General features: G+C 74.1%; 6 protein-coding genes and 2 non-coding genes across 16 annotated transcripts; 3 read left to right on the top strand and 5 right to left on the bottom strand.

Annotated features, from left to right (window-relative positions):
* The first annotated feature begins 341 nt into the window (after positions 1-341).
* Positions 342-4,213, top strand: DHDH (dihydrodiol dehydrogenase). Its single transcript, XM_075489431.1, is given in 9 exon segments — positions 342-816; positions 819-829; positions 911-1,023; positions 1,289-1,347; positions 1,350-1,450; positions 2,482-2,731; positions 3,220-3,344; positions 3,795-3,945; positions 4,040-4,213. Coding segments are annotated over 9 exon segments (1,419 nt in total). The 3' UTR covers positions 4,174-4,213.
* An 89-nt stretch (positions 4,214-4,302) lies between these two features.
* Positions 4,303-6,506, bottom strand: RPL13A (ribosomal protein L13a). The gene is made up of 8 exons (XM_075489437.1): positions 6,421-6,506; positions 6,129-6,201; positions 5,585-5,650; positions 5,406-5,507; positions 5,239-5,324; positions 4,818-4,877; positions 4,621-4,743; positions 4,303-4,416 (listed from the first exon to the last, which is right to left on the bottom strand). The coding sequence occupies exons 1-8, from the start codon at positions 6,433-6,435 to the stop codon at positions 4,330-4,332; spliced, it is 612 nt and encodes a 203-aa protein (XP_075345552.1). The 5' UTR covers positions 6,436-6,506; the 3' UTR covers positions 4,303-4,329.
* Positions 4,962-5,032, bottom strand: LOC142403239 (small nucleolar RNA SNORD34). Its single transcript, XR_012773636.1, has one exon. It is a non-coding gene; the product is annotated as a small nucleolar RNA SNORD34 (small nucleolar RNA).
* LOC142403238 (small nucleolar RNA Z195/SNORD33/SNORD32 family) lies at positions 5,991-6,069 on the bottom strand. The gene has a single exon (XR_012773635.1). It is a non-coding gene; the product is annotated as a small nucleolar RNA Z195/SNORD33/SNORD32 family (small nucleolar RNA).
* Positions 6,507-7,231: 725 nt separating the features above from the next.
* On the bottom strand, positions 7,232-12,366 carry SLC17A7 (solute carrier family 17 member 7). Its single transcript, XM_075489430.1, has 12 exons — positions 12,305-12,366; positions 11,473-11,710; positions 11,145-11,263; positions 10,866-10,980; positions 10,591-10,678; positions 10,027-10,113; positions 9,794-9,933; positions 9,094-9,240; positions 8,857-8,989; positions 8,325-8,435; positions 8,124-8,251; positions 7,232-7,623 (listed from the first exon to the last, which is right to left on the bottom strand). The coding sequence occupies exons 1-12, from the start codon at positions 12,364-12,366 to the stop codon at positions 7,336-7,338; spliced, it is 1,656 nt and encodes a 551-aa protein (XP_075345545.1). The 3' UTR covers positions 7,232-7,335.
* Positions 12,367-12,798: 432 nt separating this feature from the next.
* PIH1D1 (PIH1 domain containing 1) lies at positions 12,799-15,823 on the bottom strand. Of its 2 annotated transcripts, XM_075489435.1 has the most exons (11): positions 15,778-15,823; positions 15,511-15,603; positions 15,368-15,431; positions 15,100-15,288; positions 14,955-15,016; positions 14,794-14,878; positions 14,384-14,477; positions 14,256-14,285; positions 14,086-14,176; positions 13,067-13,213; positions 12,799-12,876 (listed from the first exon to the last, which is right to left on the bottom strand). In XM_075489435.1, the coding sequence occupies exons 2-11, from the start codon at positions 15,598-15,600 to the stop codon at positions 12,844-12,846; spliced, it is 885 nt and encodes a 294-aa protein (XP_075345550.1). In that variant the 5' UTR covers positions 15,601-15,603; positions 15,778-15,823; the 3' UTR covers positions 12,799-12,843. The 2 variants fall into 2 exon arrangements, with proteins under 2 accessions (XP_075345550.1, XP_075345551.1); XM_075489436.1 differs by lacking the exons at positions 13,067-13,213; positions 15,778-15,823 and having other exon boundaries at positions 12,815-12,876; positions 15,511-15,712.
* An 8-nt stretch (positions 15,824-15,831) lies between these two features.
* Positions 15,832-21,939, top strand: ALDH16A1 (aldehyde dehydrogenase 16 family member A1). 3 transcript variants are annotated; one of them, XM_075489432.1, is made up of 17 exons: positions 15,832-15,996; positions 16,681-16,783; positions 16,860-16,986; positions 17,299-17,477; positions 17,555-17,632; positions 17,786-17,973; positions 18,114-18,269; positions 18,387-18,578; positions 19,011-19,109; positions 19,249-19,385; positions 19,461-19,554; positions 19,806-19,891; positions 19,983-20,072; positions 20,156-20,342; positions 20,678-20,860; positions 21,317-21,439; positions 21,687-21,939. In XM_075489432.1, the coding sequence occupies exons 1-17, from the start codon at positions 15,841-15,843 to the stop codon at positions 21,843-21,845; spliced, it is 2,337 nt and encodes a 778-aa protein (XP_075345547.1). In that variant the 5' UTR covers positions 15,832-15,840; the 3' UTR covers positions 21,846-21,939. The 3 variants fall into 3 exon arrangements, with proteins under 3 accessions (XP_075345547.1, XP_075345549.1, XP_075345548.1); XM_075489434.1 differs by lacking the exon at positions 18,387-18,578; XM_075489433.1 differs by lacking the exon at positions 19,011-19,109.
* Positions 21,940-22,056: 117 nt separating this feature from the next.
* FLT3LG (fms related receptor tyrosine kinase 3 ligand) lies at positions 22,057-25,335 on the top strand. Of its 6 annotated transcripts, none has more exons than XM_075489438.1 (8): positions 22,057-22,112; positions 22,507-22,548; positions 22,742-22,843; positions 23,209-23,262; positions 23,467-23,610; positions 24,070-24,202; positions 24,964-25,037; positions 25,130-25,335. In XM_075489438.1, exons 2-8 carry the CDS (start codon positions 22,519-22,521, stop codon positions 25,319-25,321), a joined length of 729 nt encoding a protein of 242 aa, XP_075345553.1. In that variant the 5' UTR covers positions 22,057-22,112; positions 22,507-22,518; the 3' UTR covers positions 25,322-25,335. The 6 variants fall into 6 exon arrangements, with proteins under 6 accessions (XP_075345553.1, XP_075345556.1, XP_075345555.1 ...); XM_075489441.1 differs by lacking the exon at positions 22,057-22,112 and adding an exon at positions 24,606-24,769 and having other exon boundaries at positions 22,384-22,548; positions 24,973-25,037; XM_075489440.1 differs by lacking the exon at positions 22,057-22,112 and adding an exon at positions 24,606-24,769 and having other exon boundaries at positions 22,384-22,548.
* Positions 25,336-25,449: the final 114 nt, after the last annotated feature.

The following is a 25,449-nucleotide window of genomic DNA, read 5'->3' as shown; positions in this document are numbered from 1 at the left end:
CCACGGCCCCGCCCCCCGAGGCCGCGCCCCCGCGGCCGGAGGGGGCGGAGCCAGGCGGTGCGTGGGGCGGCAAAACCCCTCCGCCCTTGTTGCCGGGTAACGCGCGGCCCCCGCCCCATGACGTCATCCCACCCTTTTACACCACGTCAATAAAAGCCGTTGTCCCGCCCTTCTCTGTGTGTGGGGCCCCGCCCCTTCACGTTCCTGTTCGCCACGCCCCTCCGCGCGCATTTGCATGCCGTCCCCGCCCCCTCTTGGCTCGGCCTGCAGCTGGCCCACAATGCCCCGCGGCAGGGCGGGGCCTGGCACGTGCGTGGCGGGCCCCCACCTCTCTTGATCCGATGATTGGCAGCGCCCCGGGGGGTGGGGCGGACCCCGCGAGACACCTGACACCTCCCCCCCCCCCCCCCCCCCCCCGAGAGAGGGGGTCACAGGGTCAGCAGCGGGGTCTGGGGTCAGAGGTGAGGCACGGGTGCAGGTCAGAGGTCAGGCCATCCTTCCGGGCAGCCCCTCGGCCCTCCCTGCCGCACCCTTTGACCTCTGACCCGGGCCACCGCCCTTCACCCCACCCCTGCGTCCCCACGCGGCGCCGCCCACGGGTGGGGGTGGGGCGGGTGGGGTCCATCTCCCCCGGCGCCGCGCCCGGGCGGGCGCAGAGATGGAGCCGGCGAGGAGCGAGCGGCCGCAGCGCCCGGGAGACGCGGCCTCCCCCGGGGCCGAGGCCGGGGCCCCCCCGCCCGGCCCCCACCCGCTGGGGCATCTGCTCGGCCGGGCGGATCAGCCACGACTTCGCGGTGGCCCTGAAGACCCTCCCCCCGAGGAGCACGTGGTGCGGGGGGGGGGGAGGGGCGCGGGGGGGGGTGGGGGCTCCCGGAGGCGGGGTCCCCCCTGACGCCCCCTCTCCCCCCAGGCGGTGGCCGTGGCCGCCCGGGAGCTGCCCCGGGCCCAGGCCTTCGCGCGGCGCCACGGGCTGCCCCGGGCCTACGGCTCCTACCGGGAGCTGGCGGAGGACCCCGACGTGGGGTGAGAGCGGGGGGGGGGAGGGGGCAGCGGGACCCAGGGGTCCGCGGGGGGGGGGAGGGGCGTACGCGCACAGCGGGGTCCCTCCAGAGGGGGGTGGGGGTGGGGGAGGGGCTGGGCTGAGCGGGAGACCCGGGTGCCCCCAGGGGTGGGGGAGGGGTCGCGGCGGGGTGGGGGCGGGGCGGACCCCGGACGCCGGGGTCCCCCCAGAGGGCGTTGGGGGAGGGGCGGGGCGGGGGCCGGGCTGACCCGGTGCGGGGTCCCCAGCCGTCGTGTACGTGGGCACGGTGAACCCCCAGCACCTCCCGGCCGGGCGGCTCTTCCTGGCGCGGGCAAGGCCGTGCTGATGGAGAAGCCCATGGCCGTCGGCGCCCACCAGGTCCGGGAGCTCGTGGCCACCGCCCGCGCCCGGGGGGTTTTCCTGATGGAGGTGGGGTCCCCCAGCCCCCGCGCTCCCCAGCCCCCCCCCTCCATCGCCCTAACCCGTCCCAGTCCCGGTCACCCCCGGTCCCGATAAACCCCGTTCCCAGTCCCCCCAGTGCCCCATTCCCAGTCCCCCCAGTGCCCATAACCCTGTCCCAGTCCCCCAGTGCCCCATTGCCAGTCCCCCCAGTGCCCGTAACCCCGTTCCCAGTCCCCCCAGTGCCCGTAACCCGTGTTCCAGTCCCCTAGTGCCCGTAACCCCGTTCCCAGTCCCCCCAGTGACCATAACCCTGTTCCCAGTTCCCCAGTGCCCCATTCCCAGTCCCCCAGTGCCCGTAACCCCGTTCCCAGTCCCCCCAGTGCCCATAACCCCATTCCCAGTCCCCCCAGTGCCCATAACCCTGTTCCCAGTCCCCCAGTGCCCCATTCCCAGTCCCCCCAGTGCCCGTAACCCCCTTCCCAGTCCCCCAGTGCCCATAACCCCCTTCCCAGTCCCCCAGTGCCCCATTCCCAGTCCCCCCAGTGCCCATAACCCCGTTCCCAGTCCCCCCAGTGCCATAACTCCGTTCCCAGTCACCCAGTGCCCCATTCCCCATGCCATAACCCTGTTCCCAGTCCCCCATTCCCAGTGCCCATAACCCCCAGTGCCCCGTTCCCAGTCCCCCCAGTGCCATAACCCCATCCCCCTCCCCCGGTTCCCCCACTCCACCCCCCACTCGCAGTTCCCCCAGTCCCCCCCATTCCCAGTACTCCCAGTTCCTCCAGGTCCTCCATTCCCCATCTCCCCACTCCCCAGTACTCCCAGTTCCTCCAGTTCCCCCAGTCCCCCCATTCCAGTACTCCCAGTTCCTCCAGGTCCCCCATTCCCTGTCCCCCCAGTCCCTCCATTCCCCATCCCCCCCCCCAGTTCCTCCAGCTCCCCCATTCTGCCCCCCCCCCTCCCCACTCCCCTCCCGTTTCCCCAGTTCCCCGTGCCCCCCGTCCCCCATTCCCAGCCCCCCCCCCCAGCCCCCCCGCCGACAGCCCCGCTCCCCCCAGGGCTTCTGGACCCGCTTCTTCCCGGCCTGGCAGCGCCTGCGGGCGCTGGCGGCCGGGGGGGCCCTGGGGGAGCCCCGGCTGCTGCGGGGGGCCCTGGCCTTCGCCCTGGGGGACGTGGAGCGGGTGCGGGAGCCCGGCCTGGCCGGGGGGGCCCTGCTGGACCTGGGGGGCTACGGGCTGCAGATGGCGACCGCCCTGCTGGGGGGGGCCCCCCGCAGCCTCCGGGCCCATGGCTGCCTCCACCCCTCCGGTACGGGCTGGGGGGGGCAATGGGGGTACACGGGGGGGGGCAGTGGGGTACAGTGGGGGGTACACTGGGGGGGGACAGTGGGGGTACACGGGGGGGCAATGGGGTACAGTGGGGGCAGATGGGGGGGCAATGGGGGGTACACGGGGGGGCAGTGGGGGTACAATGGGGGCACAGTAGGGGTACACGGGGGGGCTGGGGGAAGGGAATGGGGGGCAGCGGGGCACAGTGGGGGAAGGGCAGCAGTGGGGCTCACTGGGGAGGGGCCATGGGGGTACAGTTGGGGGGAAGGGGGGCTGTGGGGGTACCCTGGGGGCAATGGGGGTACGGGGGGGGGGGACGGGGGCAGCTGGGCTGGGGAGCGATGGGGGGGGCAGCCAGGAGGCTTGGGGAGGGGGGTGTCCCCTGTGGGGGTTTGGGGCGGCAGGGGGTCTCGGGGGGGGCCGGGGTGGGGCGCTGGGGGTCCCAGTGCCCCACGGCTGTGGGCGCAGGGGTGGACGAGACGGTGACGATGACGCTGGAGTACGAGGGGAACCGCCAGGCCGTGCTGACCTGCTCCATGGCGGTCGAGATGCCGGGGGGGGCCGCCCTGGGGGGCACCCAGGGCTGGGCCGAGGTGGGACCAGGGCCCTGGGTGCCCCAGGGAAAGCGGGGGGGGGGGGCAGCCCCCTGGGTCCCCCCGGGGAGAGGGTGCGGGTGGGGGGGTGGGGGGGGTTATGGGTCTGAAAAACTTGGGTTCCCCCAGGGAGGGGGGTCCTGGGGGGCACCATGGGTGCGGGAGGGCGCAGCCACCGAGGTCCCCCTGGGGAGGTGGGGGTCACCAGGGTGGGGGGCAGTGGTGGCGGGACTGGGGGGGGAAAGCGCAGACACCCAAGTGCCTGGTGGGGTGGGGGGGCACCATGGTTTGGGGGAGGGGGACCGAGACACTGGGGTCCCACAGGGCTAAGCCCCCTCGCTGAGGGGGGGGGGGGGGGGTGTCCCCAGACACCTGGACCCACAGCCTGGGGGCACGGGGGGGGATTTTGTGCCCCCCCCCCCGGTCCCTGAAGCACTCCCCCCTCCCCAGTTCCCCAGCCACATGAACTGCCCGACAGAGCTGGTGGTGGGGGGGCAGCGGGAGCTCTTCCCCCTGCCCCCCCCGTCCCAGCCCCTCAACTTCCCCCACGGCACCGGCCTGCGCTACGAGGCCCAGCACGTCCGCGAGTGCCTGCTGCAGGGTGAGGGGGGGGCCGGCTCCCCAAGGGGGGGTGTGGGGTGGGGTGGGGGGCCCTGACACCCGGCCGCCCCTGACCGCCCCCGTCACCCCCCCAGGTCTGACCGAGAGCCCGGTGATGCCGCTGGACGAGAGCGAGCTCATCGCCCGGCTGCTGGACGAGGCGCGGCGGCAAGTGGGGGCTGTGGGGCCGGAGGGGGGGTCACCAGGAGCCCCCAGCCCCACGGCGTGAGCCCATGTCCCACGGCGTGAGCCCCACGCCTCAGAACACAATAAAGAACTGCATCCCCCACCCAGCCTGTGTTTTCCATGTCCCCCCCAAGCCCGCACCAGTCCCCCCAGTACAGACCAGTTCCCCCAGCACAGAGCAGCCGCCAGGCCCCTTTATTCAGAGCAGCAGCCCGTGCTGCCGCAGCACGGCCGTGAACGGCGCCGTCTTCTTCTCCACGTTGCGCTCGGCCCGGCGCCGCAGGCTCTGAAATTTTTTGGGAGGGGGCGCGTTAAGGGAGGGGTGCACAGCCGGGGCCCCCCCCCAACGGTCCCGTTACGGGGAGCCCCCCCGCCACGGGGCACCACTGAGCCCCGCGTGGTGGTTTCCAGAACACTCCCATGAGTGGCAGGGTCAAGCCCCCCCCCATTTTTGGGGTGTCTCCCCGCATTTTTGGGGCTCCCTCCTCACCATCAGCTTCTTCTTCTTGTTGTAGCGCAGCTTTGCCTTCTCTTTCCGCTTCTCCTCCAGCGCCGCCGTCACCGCTTGGTACTTCCAGCCCACCTCGTGCGCCAGCCGGCCCAGGAAAGCAAACTGGGGGGGCACAGGGGGGCTCAGGGGGGGACCCCGGTGCCGGGGGAGCTCCCCCGGACCCCCCCACACCTTACCTTGCGGGTGGGCTTCAGGCGGATGATCTTGAGAGCAGCCGGGACCACCATGCGCTTGCGCTGCCAGAGGGAGAGCGTCAGGAGCGGGGGGGGGGGGGGGGTTTGGGGGAGCGGGGGGGACGACAAGGGGGGTTTGGGGGCCCCCAGTGTCTCAGTGTTAAAGTTTTTCTCAAGAGCCATCAAACAATGTAGGTAAAAGCGCATCATTGACACGGGTGGGGGGATTTGGGGGTACCACAGGGCTGAGAGAAGGTCCTGGGGGAATTTGAGGGTCTTACAGAGCTGAGAGGGGGTCCTGGGGGGATTTGGGGGTACCACGGGGCTGAGAGAAGGTCCTGGGGGGATTTGGGGCTTTTACAGGGCTGAGGGGGGGGTCCTGGTGGGATTTGGGGGTCCCACGGGGCTGAGGGGGGTCCCTCACCTTGTCATAGGGCGGGGGGATGCCGTCAAACACCTTCAGCCTCTCCAGCGCCGCCTGGCCCCGCTTCGTCTTGTGGGGCAGCATCCCTGGGGGGGCACGGGGGGGTCAGGGGGCTTTGGGGGGGCAACCCCGGGATTTGGGGGGGTCCCCAGTCCCCCCAAACTCACCTCTCACCGTCCGCCAGAAGATGCGGCTGGGGGCGCGGAAGTGGTAGGGCCCCCGGGAGGGGTTGGTGTTCATCCGCTTCCGCAGGAAGGCCAGGAACTTCACTGGGGGGAGCGTTACCCGTTACACCCCCGTTATCCCCCGTTACCCCCCGGTGACCGCCCCCCCGCCCCCCACTCACGTTTATTGCGGTAGAAGTTGCCGGAAATGTTGATGCCCTCGCAGCGCACCACGACCACGCGCCGGCCTGTGGACACGGACACGGGGGAGGGACACAAGGACATGGGGTGGGAAGATGGGACACACGGACGCGGCGGGGAGGGACACGGACACGGGGGGATGGGGGACGACACACAGCCACGGCGGGGAGGACACGGACACACAGACACGGGGGGGGGTTGGACGACACACGGACACGGGGCGGAGGGATGGACGACACACAGCCACGGCGGGGAGGACACGGACACACAGATACGGGGGGGGGTTGGACGACACACAGACACGGGGGGGGGGGGAACACACACGGGCAGGGCTCAGGGGCGGCAGCGGCCGGGCCCACGTGCCGCCGCCCCCCGCCCGGCCCGGCCCGGCGCTCAGCTGGTAGTGCATGGAGGCGGCTCTCACGGTCGTGAGACTCAACAGCCGACGGAGCTCATCACCGCGCAGGGGGGCCCCGTGTCCCTCGGGGGGGGTCCCCGTGTCGCTCGGGGGGGGCCCGCACTCACCCAGCAGCACCTGCTTGGCCACGATGGCCGCCAGCCGGCCCAGGAGGTGCCCGCGGCCGTCGATCACCAGAACCTGCGGCACCGGGAGAAGCGGGGCGGTCACCGGCGGGCCCCGGAGGCCCCCAGGCAGGCCCCACGTGGACGCGCTCCCCCCGGCTCCCGGAGCCCCCCGCGCTCCCCCGGCGCTCCCCACACCACCCCCCGCCGCCGGGAGCCCCCGCCGCCCCCTCCCCGGAGCCTCCGGGCCGCCCCGGGCCGCCCCCCCCGGGCCTCCCGAGCCCCGGGCCCGCACCCGCGGCTCCGCCATCGCCGCCGCCCGCTCGGGAAAGAGGCCCCGCCCCACGCGCGCCGCGGGGTCGTCCCTTCCGGCGGGGGTTGGCGCAGGGGCGGAAGTGACGTCAAGTGCGGGGCGGAAGGCGGGGGCGACGCTAGGCCGGGAGCTGCCATGGTGGGCGGAGCCGCCCCCGCACGTTCACAGCGTTATGGAAATGAGGGGGCGGGGCCTAGGGCCTCCTTACCCGCGGGGTCCTAAACCCCTCGGCGACCGCCAGTGCCCCCCGCTGACCCCACCAGTACCTCCCAGTGCCCCCCGTGCTCCCCACTCGCCCCGCAAGTCCCCAGTATCTCCCAATACATCCCCCAGTGCCATCCCCCGGTGCCCCCCAGTATCCTCCAGTATCTCCCAGTACCCTCTCCAGTGCCCCCAGTACCTCCCAGCGCCCCCCACTCACCCCCTTGTCCCCAGTATCTTCCAATACATCCCCCAGTGCCCCCCAGTATCTTCCAGTGCCTTCCAGTGTCCCCCGAGCACCTCCCAGAACCCCCCAGTACCCCCAGCAGGCCTGGCCCACAGTTCACACAGACTCGAGGGGCTGATCCAGGGGCCGCAGCCCCCCCTGTATTTATATATGTACAGCCGGGGGGGGGGCGGGGGGGCCCCGGCCTTGGGCGGTCCTGGAGGCACCGGGGGGGGGCTCTGAATGGGTGTGGGGGCTCTGAATGGGTGTGGGGGGGGCCGCGATCCTGGCCCGGGGGGGGGGCTCCGGTGGTGCTGGGGGTCCCGGGGGGTCCCTGGGGGGGGCTCGGGGCTTTGGTGCTTCCAGGGGGGCACGGGGAGTCCCCGGTGGTCCCGGGGAGGCCTGGGGGGGGTGGGGTGGTCCCCGGTGCTCCCGGGGGGGTCGGTAGGGTCCCCGGCGGCAGTGGGGGCTCATCCGTGGGTCTCCCCGCGGGGGCCGGGGGCGGGGGTGGTGCCGGTGGCCCCGTACCCCGGGGGGGGCCCGCCCGGGGGTCCCCCCCCGCCCCCCCCTTCCTCCTCCCCCTCCCCCTCCTCCTCCTCGTCGCTGTCCCCGCCCCTGGGCGCCAGCGGCTCCGCCTCCTCGCGCGGCGGCTCCGCCCACCGCTGCGGCTCCCCCGAGGCGAAGACGCCGTAGAAGGCCACGCCGCCGTAGTGCACCAGCGCCGCGATCAGGAAGACCCACTGCCACTCCTCCCGCGTCTGCCAATCCGCCGCCGCCGCCGCCCGCCGCCGGCCAATCGGCGAGCAGCGGGGGCGGGAGCGGGAGCGCGGGGCGGGTTGGGGGTGGAGCCGTAGGGGCGGTGGGCGGGGGCAGGATAGGAGCGGAGCCAAGGCAAGGGGGTGGGCCGAGGCAAGTGGGCGGGGCCACAGGGTGGCGGTGAGTGCCTGGGTCCTAGTGCCCCCCATAGTCCTCCCGGCTGCCCCCCACCCCGGTCCTAGTGCCCCCACCAGGGTCCCCAGTGCCCCCCCCGGGTTCCTAATGCCCCCCCTCCCCCCCCCCCCCCGGGTCTCCAATGCCCCCCCAAAGCCCCTAGTGCCCCACCGTACACCCCATTGCCCCCCCCCGGCTCCTAGGGCCCCCCCAGGGTCCCCATTACTCCACCAGTCCCTATTTGCCCCCCGGGTCCTAGTGCCCCACCGGGTCCCTTATCTCCCCCAGAGTCATCCCCCAGCCCTGCTCTCCCCCTGTCCCCTCCCACCTTGTGCCGGGTGAGGGCCCCCACGATGAGGGGACAGACCATCCCCGAGAGTGTCCCCACCCCGTTGGAGAGCCCCATCAGCACACTGGCGTAGCGGGGGGCGATGTCCAGGTGGTTGACGTTGAACCCTGGGGGGGTCCGGGGGGTCACCCACATGTGTGTCCCCCGGTGTCCCCCCCACCCCCGCATCCCCATCCCCACCGGAGATGGCGAAGCCGCTGAAGCCGACGGCCAGGACGAGGAAGGAGATGGCGACGGCGCGGGACCGTGAGTACCCCACCACCAGCAGCAGCGTCGCCTCCATGCCAAAACCTGGCAGGCCAGGGGCGTCACCCACGGCTGGGGACACCCCAGAACCCCCCAACACCCCCTGATTGCCCCCCAGTTTCTCCACATCCTCCCCAGGACCCCCTGTGCCCCAGCCCCCCACCCCCCCATGTCCCCTTTATGTCCTGTCCACGTCCCTCCCACGTGTCCCTCCCACGTCCCCCTCCCTGTCCCCTCTGTGTCCCGCCATGTCTTCCCCTTGTCTCCCTCCATGCATCTCCAATGTCTCCCTGTCCTCCCCCATGTCCCCTCACGTTCCCCCACAGTCCCCCCCGTGCCCCCCTGTCCCCCCATGTCCTCCCCCACATCCCCCCCTCCGCTCCCCCTCTATGTCCCGTCCGTGTCCCCACGTTCCCCTCACGTCCCCCCCACGCCTGCCCCCCGTCCCCCCCTTTTCCCCCCTCACCGCCGCAGTTCATCATCTTGCGGACGTTGGTGGTCGACATCAGCCCCCGGGAGCGCAGGAAATCGGCGATTTGGCCCCCGATGGGGACGACGATCGTCATCACCAGGTGGGGCAGGGCCGAGAGCAGCCCCACCTGCGGGGCCGTCAGCCGTGGGGCGCCTGGACCCCGGGGTCCCACCCAGATGCCGGGCCCCCCCGGCCACCAGGGTCCCCCCCGGGGCGGGGGCGGGGGCCCACCTTGCTGATCTCAAAACCGAAGACCTCCTCAAAGTAGGCGGGCTGGCTGATCAGCAGCAGGTAGAAGGTCCAGCTGCGGCAGAAGTTGGCGACGATGATGGCGTAGACAGGCATGGAGGTGAAGAACTGCCGCCAGGGCGTGGCCAGCTGTGGGGGCAGGGCTGCCAGCGACCTCCCGACCCCTGACCCCCGACCCCGCTGCTGGCGACCCCCGCCCCCTGACTCGGCTGCTGGGGAGCCGCCGCCCAGCCCTGACCCCGCACCCAGCGACCCTCCCCCCACCCCGGACACACCTCCGGCTCCTGACCCCTGACCCCACTTTGACCCTGCGGCCAACGACCCACGGGACTGACCTGAGCCTTAACACCACCGCTGACCCCTGACCCGACCTCTGACCCCTGATCCCCACCCCTGAGCTGACCCTGGCCTAGCCCCTCTTGGACACCCTTTGACCCTCAGGGCTGACCTGACCCCACCTCTGACCCCTGACCCACCCCCTGACCCAGCTGCCAGTGACCTGCAGCGCCCTGACCCCACGGGACTCAGCTCTGACCTCTGACCCCTGACCCCACTGCCCTTGACCTAAAGCCCTGACGCGACTCCTGACCCCGGTGCCCGCAGCCCAGCGTCACCCTCCCCCCAACCCCTCCCCCCACTGCTGGGACCCGACCCCCGACCCCTGACCCCTGGCCCCGCCCACCAGCAGGGGGTTGCCGCCGACGCTCTCCCCGATGCTCTCCTCGATGTACTTGCGCTCCTCGGGGGAGATGGTGGGGTGCTGGGCCGGGCTCTCGTAGGACACCAGCACCCAGAAGAGGTACCAGCACACCCCGAAGCTGCCTGGGGGCGGGCGGGGTCAGGGCGGGGCCGGGCAGGGTCAGGGCGGGGCCCTGCAGGGTTGCGGGGGTGGGGGTGGGGTGGGTTGTGTCTCACCATAGACGTAGAAGACGGAGCTCCAGCCCGTGTACTGCACCAGGACGCCGGCCAGGGGCATCGCCACCACCGCCCCCGCGTAGGAGCCTGCGCTGGGGGACCCAGGCGTTTGGGGGGTCCACGGCCCCACTGTCGTGTCCCCCCCCCCCCCCCCCCCCGGGACCCAGGCGTTTGGGGGGCCCATGGCCCCGCTGTCCCCCCCCCCCCCCATCCCAGGACCCAGGCGTTTGGGGGGTCCACGGCCCCACTGTCGTCCCCCCCCCATCCCAGCACCCAGGCGTTTGGGGGGTCCACAGCCCCACTGTCTCCCCCCCCCCCCCCCCCCCCCGGACCCAGGCGTTTGGGGGGTCCATGACCCCGCTGTCATCCCTCCTCCCCCCCCCCCGGGACACAGGTGTTTGGGGGGTCCACGGCCCCACTGTCGTCGTCGTCCCCCCCCGGGACACAGGCGTTTGGGGGGTCCACGGCCCCGCTGTCCCCCCCGTCCTGGGACCCCAGCGTCCGGGGGGGCCGGTCCCTCCCCACCAGCCCCACGGCCCCCAGGGACGCGAGACCCCGCCCCACCGCAGAAGGCCGTGGTCGCCAGGCGGCTCCTCTCCAGGGGCGGGGCCCACTTGCTCCAGATCCCGTGACACGCCGGGTAGGTCACGCCCTGGGTGGGGCAGGGTGGGTCATGCCCGGCCCCGCCCACCATGAGGGCGGGGTGACCCCACCTTCACCCAACTCCCCTCTTCCCACCCACCCACAGCAGCCAATAAGGAGCGGCCACCTGCCCCACCCAGCCCCGCCCCCCCGGCATCAGCAGCCAATGGGGAGCGTCGCAGCAGCCCCGCCCTCACCTCCACCAGCCCCTGCAGCACGCGGACGGCGATGACGCAGCCCACGTGGGTGCGGGCGGCCGCCGGGATCAGCATGTTGAGGAGGGACGTGGAGACGATGGCGAGGCCGAAGACCCTGGGGCGAGGGGAGCGTGCAAGGGGGGGGCGTGCAAGGGGGGGGATGTGCAAGGGGACACACGCGTGCAAGGGGGGGACACACACGCGTGCAAGGGGAAACACGTGCAAGGGGGGGACACGTGCAAACGTGGGCGGGGCCTGCTGCCCCCCTGCTCCCCCAACCTGTTGGCTGCAAACTTCTGGGCGATGAAGCCCCCGGGGATCTGGGTCACGATGTACCCCCAGAAGAAGGAGCCGTGGATCATCCCCACCGTCTCGGGGTCCCAGTTGAACTGGGCGTGCTGGTAGGGGGGGCGCAGGGGGGTCACCGTGGCCAGGACCCCCCAGACCCCCTGAACCTGCCCCCTCCCAACCCAGCCCCTCCCCGTACCTGCCCGTGCGCCCCCTTGACCCCAGCCCCCCTGTGCCCCCCACCTGCCCGTGCCCCCCATTGCCCCCCATCCCTATGAACCCCCCGTACCTGCCCGTGCCCCCTGTTGCCCCCCCGTACCTGCCCGTGCGCCCCGTTGACCATGCTGACCACGGCCACCCCCAGGTTGCAGCGGATGCCGAAGCTGATGCAGAAGCCGATGGCGCAGAGGACGGCGATGCCGTAGCGCCGAGGGAGGCCGCAGCAGGTGCAGTCCAGCACCGGGGGGTGCGGGGGGCCCCCCCCAGACCCCCCCCCGGACCCCCCCCCAGGGCCCAGCTCCAGCCCCTCTGCATCCTCCTGCCGCCGCTCCAGGGCCCTGCAGCGACGGGGCGCCCGGGGGACACAGAGAGCGGCTCCGGTCACCCCACGGCCCGGAGCCCCCCTACGGCCCGCTGGGCCCCCCCGTGTCCTGGAGACCCCCCAGCCCCCCGGGCCTCCATCCCCGCAGCGCCCCACCCCTGTGCACCCAAATCCCCCATGCCCTGGAGCCCCCCGCGTCCCTGCCTCCCCCTGTGTCCCCTCCCACGCCCCCCCGCGTCCCCAGGTCCCCCCGTGCCCCCCCGCGCGGCGGCAGCAGATTACCGCAGGTCTAAATCCCCGTCTGAGCCCCCGGGGGCGGGGGGACGAGGACACACACGCGTGTGACAGCCACCACGGGCTGAGGCGGGGGGGACAGATGGGGGCACACGCGTGAGCAAGCCCCCAGCCCCACGCGTGTGCCCCGGCACGCTCACGCTTACGTAAGCCGGGGGAGGATTAGGGGCAGCCGGAGCGGGGGGGGGTGTGGGGAAGCGGGGTCGGAGCCGCTCGCACGCGCGCGTGCACGGGGCAGGGCGTGCGGGGCAGCACGAGGGAACCGGCCCCCCACCCCGACGCCCGCGCCCCTCGCGCCCCCCGCGCCCCCGCTCACCGGTGCAGGCGGCCCAGCCCAGCCCCCACCTGCCGCCTGAACTCCTCCCGGTTGAACTGCATGGCGGCTCAGGGCTCCATGGCGCGCCCCACGCCTGGGGGTCCCCCCCGGCGACGCCCGGGCGCCCCCTTCCCCACCGCCCCCCGCCCGGCCGGCTCCCCGCGGACGCCCGGCTCCTCTCTCCTCCTCCGGACGCCCGGGTGCTCTGGGAGCCCCCCCCTCCCCCCCCCGCCCCCGGCTCAGCGCTAAATCCCCCCCCCCCCCCCCCCCCCCCCCCCGGCCTGGGCAGCCCCCCCGCTGGGGGAGGGGCGGCGCAGGGCTGGGCTCCCGAGGACGCTAGGGGGCGCCATTGCCTGCGGGGGGGCCGGGCCGGGGTGCCGCCCCTCCCCCAGCCGCGGGGACCCCGCGCACACGCACACGGGGGGGGGGGGGCCACGCTTTATTGCTGCTTTTTGTACAAAAATACGGGCTCGGGGGGGGGGGCTCGGCGTGGAGGGGGGGACCCGACGTGGGGGGGCTGTGGGGGGTGTCCCCCCCCCTCACGCCTGCAATGGCATCGTCACAGTGAGGACCTGTGGGGAGAGGTCAGAGGTCAGGGGTCAGCTGGCAGCGGTCCCTCTGGGGGAGGAGTGGGGCTGGGAAAGAGGCGTGCCTAAGCAGGTGGGTGTGGTTAGGAAATCACCATGGCTACTGTTACCTAGGGGATGTGAGTGGGCGGGGCTGGGTCAGGGCAAGGGGCGGGGCCAGAGGCTCCCCAGTTACCTTGGTGCGCCGGTGGAAGTGGGCGTGGCAGCGGGCAGGGTCGGGGGGGAGGGGCAGCCCCAGCTCCAGCAGGGGGGGCCCCCCCTCTGCCCCCCCCAGCACCAGCCGCTCCTCACTCAGCCCCAGCCACAGCGACCCCGCCCCTGCCTGGGTGGGGCAGGGCAGGGTCAGGGGAGGGGCCAGACGGCCCCACCCCCAATCTCAGCCCCCAGGGTCACCCAACCCCCCCACCCGGGCCTTTACAGGGACCCCCCCAGGATCAGGTTGATCCCCCCCAGCACCATAGCACCCCCCCAGCAACCCCCAGCCCCATAGCACCACCCTGTGCCTCCCCGAGCCCCATAGCACCCCCCCAGCAACCCCCAGCCCCATAGCACCACCCCGTGCCTCCCCCAGCCCCATAGCACCCCCCCAGCAACCCCCAGCCCCATAGCACCACCCCATGCATCCCCGAGCCCCATAGCACCCCCCCAGCAACCCCCAGCCCCATAGCACCACCCCATGCATCCCCGAGCCCCATAGCACCCCCCCAGCAACCCCCAGCCCCATAGCACCACCCCGTGCCTCCCCGAGCCCCATAGCACCTCCCCAGCAACCCCCAGCCCCATAGCACCACCCTGTGCCTCCCCGAGCCCCATAGCACCCCCCCAGCAACCCCCAGCCCCATAGCACCACCCCGTGCCTCCCCCAGCCCCATAGCACCCCCCCAGCAACCCCCAGCCCCATAGCACCACCCCATGCATCCCCGAGCCCCATAGCACCCCCCCAGCAACCCCCAGCCCCATAGCACCACCCCATGCATCCCCGAGCCCCATAGCACCCCCCCAGCAACCCCCAGCCCCATAGCACCACCCCGTGCCTCCCCGAGCCCCATAGCACCTCCCCAGCAACCCCCAGCCCCATAGCACCACCCCGTGCCTCCCCGAGCCCCATAGCACCCCCCCAGCAACCCCCAGCCCCATAGCACCCCCCCAGCGCCTCCCCCAGCCCCATAGCACCCCCCCCAGTCCCCCACTCACAGCGTGCGGCAGGAGGACGCGCGCCTGCAGCACCCGCGGGTGCTGGGACGAGGGCTCGGCCACCACCACGTACTGGGGGGGCCCTGGGGGGCTGCGGGGGGGGGGCGCACAGGTCAGGCAGGGGGGTCCCGGGGTGGGGCCCCATCCCTGCTCAGTCCCACAGCTCCTACCTGGGGGGCAGCGGCGGCTCCTGTGGGGAGCTGTGGGGGGAGGCAGGTCAGAGAGAGGTGGGGGGAGACAAGGGGGGCCTGGGGGACCCCAGGAAGGTGGGGGGGTCCCAGGGGGTGCCCTCACTCACCTCTCAAGCTCCTGGATGTGGGGCCGGGGCCGTGCCCGGATGTTCTGGGCCGAGATGGAGCCCATGAACTTGCGGTTCTGCAGCACCCGCCAACCTGGGGGGGCCAGGGAGGTCACAGGGGTGTGAGGACCCCCCCCCAACCCCTTCGTGACGTCCCAAACCCCCCAGCACCCCATCCCAGCGCCCCGCCCACTACTGCCCTCATTGTCTCCCCTGTTCCTACTTCTCCTAATTTATACTCCCCCCTCGCAGCACCCCCAGTCATCATTCTCCAACTCATCCCAATTCCTCCCCCATTCCTTCCCAGTCGCCCCAGTTCTCCCCATTCCCAGTTGCCCATCTCTGTTCCCAGCCCATCGCCCCCCACCCCAGTCCCTCCAGCTGCTCCCGGTGTCCCCGGTCCCCCGCACCAGTCAGCTCCAGCTCCACCCCGTACTTCTCCGACAGCCCCTCCATGGCCACCGTCAGGAAGAACTCCAGGTACAGGGGGTCAGCCTGGGGGGGTGAGGGGCAGTTAGGGCACCCTGACTCCTGCCATGAGCCCCCCCATCCCCCCTGGCCCCCCCCTCACCTGGAGTGTGCGGAAGAACCCCGAGTTCACCACGACGTCGTAGGCGGTGCAGCCCTGGCCAGCTGTGGGAAGCGGGGGGGATCAGGGGGGGTTGGGGGGGCTGAAGGGGGTCGGGGGAGTGTGGGGTTTTGGGGGAGGGTCTTACCGCGGTCCAGCTCGGCGTGGGGCTCCCCCAGGCTCATGGGGATGCGGAAGGCCCCAGCAGCGGTGGGGGGGGAGTGGAGGAGGTGCCGCAGCCCAGGGGGGGACAGCGGGGGGGGCGGGGGCACCTCCTTCGAGTGACAGATGTTGACGAAGACCTTGGCCCCCCCCGCCCGGGTCTTCACGCAGAGCCCTGGGGGGTGGAGGGGGGGGTCAGGGGGCGGCCGAGCCCCCCCGAGCTCCCCCCCCAACCCTCCCTGGAGTCCCCCTACCTGGCTGCGGGGTGACAGCGCGGGAGGGGGCCGCGGGGGGGGGCTCCTCATCGTCCTGGGTCACCTGGGGGGGCAGAGGGAGGGCACGGGTCAGCGCCGGGACCCCCACCCGAGACCCCCCCCGGTCCCCTCCTCGGCCCCACCTGCAGCAGGAGCCGCCGCAGCGCCTCATCATCCCCCTCCTCCGCCTCCAGCTCGGCCGACAGCAGCGACGGGTCCGCGGGGGCCGCCATGGGCTGCGCGGGGAGCGAACGTGGGGATCGGGGGCCCGGGGGGGCCCAAGGGCCCTCAACGCCTCCCGGGCCCCGCCGCACCCCCGCCCCCCCCGGGCTCCCCCGACACCCTCAGGGCCGCCGCCGCCCCCCCCAGCCCCCTCGGGGCCCCCCCGGGCCGCCCCGCGCAGCCGTTACCGGCCGCCGCTCCCTCCCGCTGCGCGGCACTTCCGGATCCGGCGGGGGGCGGGGCCCGTCTCTATGGTTCCGCGGCGGCGGCGGGGCCGCTCCTTCCGCCCGGGCGCTCGTCTCGCTGGTGCGGCGGCGGCGATGGCGGCACTGGGGCCCCCCCCGGTCCCGCGGATCTTCAGCACCATGGAAGAGGGGCCGAGGCCCGGGGGGGCCGCACCGGGGGAGGTGAGGGGGTCCTGGGGGGCACTAGAGGGGTGCACGGGGGGTCCTGGGGGGCTGCGAGGGGCCTTGGGGGGGCCCGGGGGGGGGCTGTGGGACTGGGGGGGGCACGGGACACCCACGGAGGGACACTGGAAGGGACCTGAGCGGGGCTGTGGGGACATGGGGGGGGTCCTGGGGAACTCAGGGGGCTCTTGGGGGGGTCCTGGGGGCCTGGGGGGGGCCGTGGAGGGGTCCCGAGGGAGCAAATGGCTCTGGCAGAGAGCACTGGGGGACACCGGAGGGGCCCATGGGGGGTCCTGGGGGGGTCTTGGGGGGCCCGTGGGGCCAGGGGGTCGCAGGGGAAGCCCTGGGGGACACCGGGCGGGTGCGGGGGATGGGGGCCTGGGTCCCCACGGGGGGCAGGGGGTTCCCCGGGTGCCTGGGATCCCTCGGGGGGGGCTGCGGGCTCGGGGTGCCCGGACGCCTGGGAAGGGTCCGGGTCCCGGGGGGGTGGGGTGCGCTGGGGGCAAAGTCGAGGGCGGGACAGGGCCCGGCCGCCTGCGTCCCCCCTCGCGGGACGAAGGTCGCTGAGGGGGGAGGGGCTGCTGCACGTGGTGCCGCAACCTCGAGGGCACGTCCGGGCCCCGCCCCCGCTCAGGGGGACCCCGGTGTCCGGGCCGGGGGGACCCCAGCGTCCGGGCCCCCCAGGCGTGGCTGGAGACCCACGGCCGGGCCCTGGGGCACTTTGTGGCCGGGACGTGGCTGAAGCCGCCGGGCCGGGGGACGCTGGAGTGCCGGGAGGCCGCCACAGGTAGGGGGGTCAGGGGTCAAGGGTCGGGGTGGGGGGGCCGGGGTCAGGGGTCACGCCCGCCCTGTCCTCCCCCCAGGGCGGCTGCTGGCGACGGTGCTGCGGGGGGAGGAGGCCGACCTGGCGGCGGCTGTGGAGGCGGCGGCGGCGGCAGCAGCAAAATGGGGGCGGCTGGGGGGGCCCCAGCGGGCCCAGCACCTGCAGCGGTGAGTCCTCGCGACCTCTGACCCCTGACCTCTGGCCCTGTGGGGCTGCCTGCGACCCCTCGTGCCCACCGTGACCTTTTGCTTCTCCCCCCGTGACCCTTCTGCCTTGCGGCAGCGTGACCCCACGTGACCCCGTGTGACCCCATGACCTCCTACGACCCCAGCACTGTCCCCAGCTTCCTGTGACCGCGGGTGACCCCGGGGCCACCCCCCGCTTCCCGTGCCCCCACTGTGGCCCCCGTGCCCCTCTGTTTCCATGTGCCCCCCCCGTGCCCCCCCGTGCCCTCACCCCCCGTCCCCCCGTCCCCGCAGGCTGGCGGCGGCGCTGGAGCGGGGGGCTGCGGGGCTGGGGGCGGTGGCCGCTCTCTCGGGGGGGTGGCCGCTGGCCCAGGCCCTTGGGGCCGACCTGGAGCTGGGGCTGCGGCTGCTGCGGGTGCCGGCGGCGTGGGCCCAGCTTGGCCCCCCTGGCCTGGCTGGCTGGGCCCCCCTCGGTGAGTGTCCCCCGGGACCCCCGGGACCCCGGTGCCCCCTGGGACCCTGCTGAGCCCCCCCCCCCCGCTGTCCTCAGGGGTGGTGGCCGTGCTCGTGTCGGGTCCCTGTTCCCTGGCGGCGCTGCTCTGGAAGCTGGGGCCCCTCCTGGCTATGGGTGAGCGGGGGCATCCCAGCACGGGGCGGGGGGGAGACCGGGCGTTCGGGGGACCCCGGTGTCCGGGGGGGGGACAGGGAGGGGGACCCAGGCGTTTGGGGGATGGGGACGGGGACCGCGGCGTTCCGGTGGGGACCCTGGCGTCCTGCGCAGGCAACGCGGCGCTGGTGCTGCCGCCGGCCGAGGCCCCGCTGGCACCGCTGCTGGTGGCGGAGCTGAGCGGGGAGGGGGGGGCGCTGCCCCCCGGGCTGCTCAACGTGGTGACGGGGACCCCCTGCCTGCGCCGCGCCCTCCGTGCCCACCCCCGCATCGCTGCCGTCACCTTCCTCGGCACCCACCAGGTACGGGGGTCCCTGCCCCGTGGGGGTGCAGGGGGTGGCCTGGGGGCGTCCCTGTGTCCCTCGTGTCCCCATTCGGAGGGGCAGGATGTGTGCAGGGGGGTCCCCGTGTTCCCACGTGTCTGTCCCCCCGCCCTGTGCAGGATGAGGTGCAGGACGTGGCCTGGGGGTCCCCGTGCCGGGGACCGCGGCTGGGGGGAGCCCGGGGGGGCCGTGTCGTCGTCATCGTCCTCGACTCGGCCGACCTGGACAGCGCGGCCGCCGCTATCGCGGGGAGCGTGGGGACCCCCCGGGCGCTGGTGAGCGGGGGGGGCTGGGAGGGGGTTGGGGGGGTCCCAGAGGGCTTGGGGGGCTCCTGGGCAGGGTCTGAGAGCATCTGGGGGGCTCCCTGACCACCCCCCCCCCCGTGTCCCCAGTTCCCATGGGGGGGCTGCGTGGTGCTGGCGCAGGAGGGGGTGGTGGCACTGCTGGGACGACGGCTCCGGGCCCGGCTGGGGGGGCTGCGGGTCGGGGACCCCGTGGACCCTGGCACCGACGTGGGGCCGCTGCCCCCCACAGTCGCCCCCCCCGAGGAGCTGGTGCAGGCAGCGCGTGAGGAGGGTGCTGAGGTGAGGGGGCAGGGGGGGACCTGGGGGGTGGGAGGGGACATTGGGGACACAGGGGGACGGGGGGGCTGGGGGAAATGGGGACGTGGGGGCAGGAGGGGACATGGGGGACATTGGGGAGGACGCATGGGAGGACGTAGGGGGGCTGAGGTGAGGGGGGACAAGGGGGGCACAGGGAGCGGGGAGGGGACACAGGGGACACGGAGGGGCTGAGGTGAGGGGGGACATGGGGGGCACAGAGGGGCTGGGGTGGGGCCATGAGAATGGGGGGGGGGCATGGGGACACCGGGGGACACACGGGGGGGCCGAGGGGTGTGGGGCGGGGAGGGACGGGGGGGGACAGGGCTGTGGGGTCTGTCGGGGGGCACCCAAACGCCGGGGTCCCCTGCGGGGGGCTGGGGGGTACCTGGACGCTGGGGCCCTTTGTTCCCCCAGGTTTTCCAGCCGCCGGTGACGCTGCCCCCGGGGGGGCACTTCTACCCCCCCACGCTGATCACGGGGGTGGCCCCCACCTCGCGCTGCCTCCGGGAGCTGGTGGGTGCCGGGGGGGGCCCCAAATTGGCCGGGGGAAGGGCCAAATGGGGAGGGGGCGGCGCGAGCAGCCAAGGGGTGGGGGTGCAGGGCAGGGCCGTGGGGGGCGCGGGGCGGGGGTCAGCTGACGTGTCCCCCCCAGGCAGCGGGGCCGGTGCTGGTGCTGCTGCCCGTGCGCTCGCCGGGGGAGGCCGTCGCCGTGGCCTCGGGGCTGCCCCACGCGACCGCTGGCGCCGTCTGGGCGCAGGACGTGACCCTCGCTCTTGATGTGGCCGACAGGTGACCCCGGCCCTCGACCTCTGACCCCACGAGCCTGACCCCTGTTTTCCTAACCTCTGACCCCTGACCCCGCAGGCTGCCCCTGGGGCTGGTGTGGCTCAACGCTCTCAACCCGCTGGACCCGATGGGCGGCTGTGCCGGGGGGGCCGGGGCTGACGCTGGCCTGGAGGTGGGGGGGCACGGGGGGGGGGGGGGTGCAGGGGGTCCCGGGGGGGCTGGGGTTGGGTTGGGACTGCTGGGGGTCCGGAAGGGCTCTGGGCTCCGGGGGGTGGCCCTGGGTGGTTTGGGGGGGCCACGGGGGAGCCGTAGGGTTGGCAGAGGGTCGCAGGAGCCCCGGGAAGGTTTCGGGGACCCCAGGATGGGCCCGGGGTTTGCGGGGGCCCTGTCCCAGTGCAGACGGGCCGTGCCCACCCCCCCCAGGTGCTGCGAGAGTTCGGGTGTCCCCCCTGGGACCCGCCCCCAGGGCCGGGGAACACCCCTGAGACCCTCCTGGACCAGGCGCCCAGGTAATGCCCACCCCCCCGCGCAGCGCGGGGACCCCCTCGCAGCGCAGCGCTCCGACCCCTGATCTCTGACCCCTGACCCTGCCACTCCCAGCCCAGAGCCGGTTCCGGGGGGCCCCGCGGTGGCCCCCGACTCCGCTGATGTTGCTGCAGCCGTGGAGGCCGCCCGCCGCGTTGCCCTGGGGTGAGTGCCGGGGGCCGGGGGCCGGGCGCCCGGGTCCCTGCTGGGGCGGTCGGGTCCCCGGCGCTCCCACGGCCCCTCTGCAGGTGGGGGCGGCTGCCGGGGGCAGCCCGTGCCCAGGTGCTGCGGGGGGCGGCGGCGGCGCTGGGGGGTGGCGGGGCCGAGGGGCCCCCCCAGAGGGACGGTGACGACGACGACGACGGTGACGGGCGGCTGCGGGCGGTGCTGCTGCGGTGGGCGGCGCACGTGGAGCTGGTGGGCGGGGTCGTGCAGGTGAGCGGGTCTGCGGGGGGTGGGGCTGGTGGGAGGGACCAGAATGGGGTGAGTGGGAGGGGCCTGAAAGGGCGGAGCTGGGTGGGAGGGGCGGAGCCCTGGGGCGGGGCCAGGGGCAAGACAGGGGGCGGGGACAGCCAGCAGTGGGTGGGGCCAGGCAGCAGGGGTGGGGCTGGGCAGAGGGTGGTGAGGAAGGGGGCGGGGCGAGAACACTGGGTGGGGCCACAAGGGGTGGGGCGATGGGCCGGGCCAGCCGGGGGCAGAGAGGGGGCGGGGTTGATGCCGGTGCCTTGGGGCGGACCCTCGGCAGGGGCGTGGCTAATGTGCTCCCGCAGGAGGTGCCTGGGGGGCGGGCCCTGGTGACGCGCAGGCCGCTGGGGGTGGTGGGCGTGGTCTTGAGTGGGCCCCGCCCCTTGCGGCACGCGCTGGAGCTCCTCCCCCCCGCGCTGGCGCTCGGCAACGGCCTCGTGGTGGTGGCGCCCCCCAGCGGCGTTGGCCCCGCCCTGCGCCTGCGGCAGGTGGGGACCCCCTCGCGCCCCCCCTCGTGCTCCCCCGGGAACCACCCAGAATCCCCCCGGGAGCCGCCCCGACCCCCTCAGGGGCTCCTCATGGGCCCCCCCCCGGGAATCCCCAGGGACCCCACACGAACCCACCTGCGATCCTCTCTGGTTCTCCCCCCCTGAACCCCCATGGAAACCCCCATCGACCTCCCCGGGACCCCCCCCGACCCTCCCAGGGATCTCCCGCAGATCCCCCGTGCCCCCCCCTCAAGGACTCCCCTGTTAATTCCTTGGTGATGCTCCTGGGACTCCCCCATGTCCCCATCCACTCTGTGACTCCCCCCATTGTCCCCCCCCAGCCCCCCCGACAGACCCCCGACCCCCCCCACCGACCTGCCCCAGGACCTCCAACCCCCAGACCATCCTCCCCCCCCCCCCCCCCCATGGTGACGGCTGCTCCCTGTCTGTCCCCAGGCGCTGGTGGCTGCAGGGCTCCCTGGGGGGGCCCTGACAGTGCTGCCGGGGGGGGCTGGGGGCGACGGGGCGACGCTGGCACGGCACCACCCCGATGGGCTCTGGCTCTGCGGGGGGGGCACGGTGAGTGACGGGGGGGATGGGGACTTGGGCAGTGACAGGGGGATGGGGGACACGGTATGGGGGGGACTGGGGGGGCTGCAGAGGGCAGTGAGCCCCACTACGGGACGGTCTCTGTGGTGCTGGGGGGTCCCTAGCAAGGGGGGGTTCCCCACTCATGGGGGGGGGCTGGGGGGGATGTCCCCAGCATGGGGGTGTCCCTCTCCCCTGCCCCACCCCAGCAGCTCCCCCCCTGCCCCCCCCCCCCCAGGACCCTGACTGGACCTCAGCTGGCAGCGTTGCCCAAGTGTGGATCCCGGGGGGGGTTCTGGGGGGACTGGGACAGGACCCCCCCCCCGGTGCCGAGCAGGAGCTGGAGCTGCGCTGCACCCGCCCCCGCTGCCTCTGGGTGCCTGGGGGGGGGGCCTGAGCCCCTGACCTCTGGTCACCCCTGACCTGTGGTCACCCCGACCTGTGACCGCCAAACTGCGAGCTGTGACTTGTGTCTCTGACCCCAATAAACCCCCCCCAGTTTCTGCCCGTGTCGTGTCTCTGCCCGTGAAGGGGTCGGGGGGGGGGGGGGGGGGGGGGTGTCCGTACCACGAGGTCGTCCCCCCCGCGCCGGCAGGGGGCGCCCCGCACCGCCACGTGCTCGGACAGCGGGGTCCCCTCGCGCTCGAGGCAGCCGCGCCCTCGGGTTAGAGCGGCGCCGCGCGGGGGGGTCCCGGCGGCCTGGGACCCTCGGGCGGAGGGGGGGTCCCGGACGCCTGCGTCCCTCGGGGGGCGGGGGGGGGCGGCTGCCGGTCGCCTGGGTCCCCTGGGGACGGGGGTGGAGGGAGCTGCGGGTGGGGAGGGGGAGCCGGGGTCCCTCGGGGCGCGGGGGGGGGCGGGGGGAGGCTGGCGGACGGCCGGGTCCCCACCCCGGGCGCCTGGGTCCCCACCCCGGGTGCCTGGGTCCCTCCCAGCCGCGGTCCCGCTCGGCCCCGGCGCCGCTTTCGCTTTCGGCGGCGGCTCCGCCGCGGCCCCGGGGGGTCCGGGGGGGGGTGTCTTGGGTCCCCGCTCACCCCTCCCCTCGGCCGGCCCCACCCCAGCTCGGCCCCGCCATGGACCCGGCCCCCCCCGGCTCCGCTCTGGTAAGTGGGGACCCCCCGCCCCTCCCGTGGCCCCCCCCAAGATCCCTCGCTCCCCCCCCCCCCCCCCGACCCCACTTCTCCCCCGGGGCCCCCCCACAGGCTCCCCCACCCCAACGCCCCTGGACCCCCGTGGGACCCCCTCGGGACCTCCAATCCCTCCCCCAGTGCCCCCACCCCCCCGGTGCCCCCCCAGGTCCCCCTCCTGCTCCTCCTGGCCGTGCCCCCCCCCGGCGGCTGCTGCTCCTTCGACTTCAACCCCATCAGCAGCACCTTCAGCACCCACGTGGACGCCCTGGTGAGACCCCCCACGGGATCCCCACACCCAACCTCCAGGAACCCTCAAACCCCTCTGGGACCCCAGGGATCCCCCGGGACCCCTCCGACCCCCTGAACCCCCCTCACCCATCTAGACGTCCTGGTGAGAGACCCAGAATCCCCCCAGGACCTGCCCAACTTCCCCAGGACCCCCCAAACTCCCCTGGGACCCCCAGGAGGCCCCCCCCCCCAACCCCCTGAACCCCCTCACTTCTCGAGGAAGGCCCCACCCTGGGTACCCCCAACCCCCCTGACACTCCCTGTGGATCCTCTGGGACCCCTGACCCCCCCCCCGACCCCCTGGATCTCTTTGGGGACCCCTTATGCTCTCCCCCGGTCCCGCAGACCCCTTGGCTGATCCTGGACTACCCCGTGGCGATGCCCAGCAACCTGGAAATGGTGAGCGAGAGCCCCCAGACCCCCGCGCGTGTCCCTCAACCCCGTGTCCCCCCTGTGTCACCCCCCCGTGTCACCCCCCCATCCCCCTGACCCCCAACTCCCCTCCTGCACCCCCCTACACCCTCTGCCCTTGTGACCCCTCAAACTCCTGACCCATGTCTCCCCCAACCCTGCCCTCCCCGCGACCCCCCCCCGGACCCCCAGGACAGCGGCTGCTCCGACCTCTGGGGGCTGCACTTTGGGGCGGCGGCACTGGGGCGCATGGCAGGGGTGGCAGGGGGGGCGCTGGCCCTCCAGCTCCAGGCTGTCGCCGCCCACATCGCCTTTGTGGCTGAGTGCCACATCCATGTGAGTGGGGGTCCTGGGGGGGTGGGGGCACCTCTGAGGGGTCCTGAGGGGGTGAGGAGGAGCTGGGGAGGCTCTAGGGGTCCTGAGAGCAGATTGGGAGGAGCTGGGAGGCTCGGGGGGGGGGGGGGGGGGAGGGGCTCTGGGGACCCTGCAGGAGTCTGGGGTGGTCCTGGGAGGGGCTCCAGCAGTCCGGGGTAACTCTGAGCATCCTGGGGGGCGGCTCTGGGGACCTTGCAGGGGTCTGTGTGAGTCCTGGGGGGGCTCTGGGGGGTCCAAGGTGTCCCCCATGTCCCCCAAGGTGAGTCCTGGGGGGGCTCTGGGGGTCTCGGTGGGTGCTCTGGGCGGGGCTGGGGGAGCTCTGCTGTGGGGCATTTCTGGGGTCCCCAGGGGGGTGAGGAGGGGTTTGGGGCCCCAGGGCTTCCCGGGGGCCCTGGGGGCTCTTCTGACGCCAGCCCCCAGGACCCCCAGGGCTGTGTCCAGCTGGAGACGGTGAATGTGTCGCAGTTGCTGGGAACCCTCGTGCAGCACCTGAGGGGGCTGCAGGGGCGACCCCTCCACTTCCCCGGCTGCGCCCGCCTGCGCTGCCGCCCAGGTACCACCCCAGGACCCCCCCGGGGACCCCCCTGCAGCACCCTTGGGACCCCCAACCCTCAGGGGCTCCTTGACCCCTTGTAGACTCTCCCCCGGGGGCCCCCCAGGGAGGGGGGGCACTCCCCAGACCCATCACCCTGTACCCATCCTCAGGGATGTGCTGCCCAGAGAACTCTTGGCACCCTGCTGGCGAGCCCCCTGAGTCCCCCAGGGGCTCTGTGCTCCATGGGGGTCTTCCCAGGAGTGCCCCAGGGACCCCCCAAGCTCGTGTAGACCCCCCCAAGCGAGGGGGATACCTCCCTGCAGCCCCTCAGCACCCTCTGACCCCCGGGGACCCCCCAAAGCTCCCCCTGGGGACCCCCCAAAGCCCCCCCGGGACCCCTCTGATCCCCGTCTCCCCCCAGGCCCCCCGCTGACCACCCCTGCGGTGCAGCATGAGGGGACCCTGGGGTCCAGGCCGGGCCCCCCTGCCCCCGGCATCCACGGGCTGGTGCTGCTGGGGGGGCTCGGGGGGGCCCTGGGCCTGGCGGCAGCGGCCTGGGTCCTGTGGAGGCGGCCCTGTGCCCAGGTGGGGACGCACTGGGAGCACTGGGAGCGCTGGGGGGGCGGGTGGGGGGCGCGGGGGTACTGGGAGCGCTGGGGAGGGGGGGGGGTAGCGAGAGCAGGGCTCTGGGGCTGGCGCGGGGGCGCAGCGGGCGCCGGGATGGTGGCAGTGGGAGCACTGGGGGGTGCTGGGTGCCCCCCCCCCTCAGCCCCTCCCAGCCCTTGCAGGGGACCCTGGCATCCGAGCAGGATGGGACCTGAGCGGCCGAGCGGGGAGCCAGGGACGGACTCAGGTATGGGGGGGGGCCCTGTACGTCGGGGTCCCTGGGGGGCAGGGGGCTGCCCAGATGCCTGGGCCCTCAGCCCTGCCTCTCTCCCCGTTCAGGCTGGCCTGAGATGCTGGTGCTGCAGGATCGGGGCTGCTGGAGAGATGGGGACCCCCCGGCTCTCCCCCGGAGGCACGGAAGGACCCTGGGGGCTGCAGGGGAGCCCCTCTGGGGGCCGTGACGGGACCCCCCAGAGCCACGGAGAGACTGGGGGGCCCTGGCCCCTCACAGCCACCCCACGGGACCCATAAAGTTGATGTTGAGACGTTGGCTCTGAGCCTGGTTTGGGGGGGCTGGGGGACGGAGGCCGTAGCACCCCAAGCCACCTCTGAGCCCCCTGCACCCCTCATGCACAGTGCCAGGGGGATCCTTGGGGCTC

Source organism: Mycteria americana, unplaced genomic scaffold, assembly GCF_035582795.1.
Source record: "Mycteria americana isolate JAX WOST 10 ecotype Jacksonville Zoo and Gardens unplaced genomic scaffold, USCA_MyAme_1.0 Scaffold_141, whole genome shotgun sequence".
Lineage (NCBI taxonomy): Eukaryota > Metazoa > Chordata > Aves > Ciconiiformes > Ciconiidae > Mycteria > Mycteria americana.
The sequence above is the reverse complement of the archived record's forward strand: the minus strand, read 5'-3'. Positions and strand labels throughout refer to the sequence as shown.

What these genes read in the sequence shown, in the direction of transcription:
- RPL13A (XM_075489437.1), bottom strand. An exon ending in TCCCCCCGCCCTATGACAAG is followed by an intron (nt 4,878 to 5,238) that starts GTGAGGGACCCC and finishes TCCCTCTGGCAG; the next exon opens with CGCAAGCGCATGGTGGTCCC. An exon ending in ACAAGAAGAAGAAGCTGATG is followed by an intron (nt 4,417 to 4,620) that starts GTGAGGAGGGAG and finishes AAAAAATTTCAG; the next exon opens with AGCCTGCGGCGCCGGGCCGA.
- SLC17A7 (XM_075489430.1), bottom strand. Translation starts at nt 12,366, where the DNA reads ATGCAGTTCAACCGGGAGGAGTTCAGGCGGCAGGTGGGGGCTGGGCTG. An exon ending in CAGAAGTTTGCAGCCAACAG is followed by an intron (nt 10,981 to 11,144) that starts GTTGGGGGAGCA and finishes CCCTCGCCCCAG; the next exon opens with GGTCTTCGGCCTCGCCATCG. An exon ending in GGGCCCTCACCCGGCACAAG is followed by an intron (nt 7,624 to 8,123) that starts GTGGGAGGGGAC and finishes GCGGATTGGCAG; the next exon opens with ACGCGGGAGGAGTGGCAGTG.
- PIH1D1 (XM_075489435.1), bottom strand. Translation starts at nt 15,600, where the DNA reads ATGGCGGCCCCCGCGGACCCGTCGCTGCTGTCGGCCGAGCTGGAGGCG. An exon ending in CCACGCCGAGCTGGACCGCG is followed by an intron (nt 15,017 to 15,099) that starts GTAAGACCCTCC and finishes CGCTTCCCACAG; the next exon opens with CTGGCCAGGGCTGCACCGCC. An exon ending in ACTTCCACCGGCGCACCAAG is followed by an intron (nt 12,877 to 13,066) that starts GTAACTGGGGAG and finishes CTCTCCCCACAG; the next exon opens with GTCCTCACTGTGACGATGCC.
- ALDH16A1 (XM_075489432.1), top strand. Translation starts at nt 15,841, where the DNA reads ATGGTTCCGCGGCGGCGGCGGGGCCGCTCCTTCCGCCCGGGCGCTCGT. An exon ending in CGCGTGAGGAGGGTGCTGAG is followed by an intron (nt 18,579 to 19,010) that starts GTGAGGGGGCAG and finishes TTGTTCCCCCAG; the next exon opens with GTTTTCCAGCCGCCGGTGAC. An exon ending in GGCTCTGCGGGGGGGGCACG is followed by an intron (nt 21,440 to 21,686) that starts GTGAGTGACGGG and finishes CCCCCCCCCCAG; the next exon opens with GACCCTGACTGGACCTCAGC.
- FLT3LG (XM_075489438.1), top strand. Translation starts at nt 22,519, where the DNA reads ATGGACCCGGCCCCCCCCGGCTCCGCTCTG. An exon ending in CCCCCCCCGGCTCCGCTCTG is followed by an intron (nt 22,549 to 22,741) that starts GTAAGTGGGGAC and finishes GTGCCCCCCCAG; the next exon opens with GTCCCCCTCCTGCTCCTCCT. An exon ending in GCACCCACGTGGACGCCCTG is followed by an intron (nt 22,844 to 23,208) that starts GTGAGACCCCCC and finishes CCGGTCCCGCAG; the next exon opens with ACCCCTTGGCTGATCCTGGA.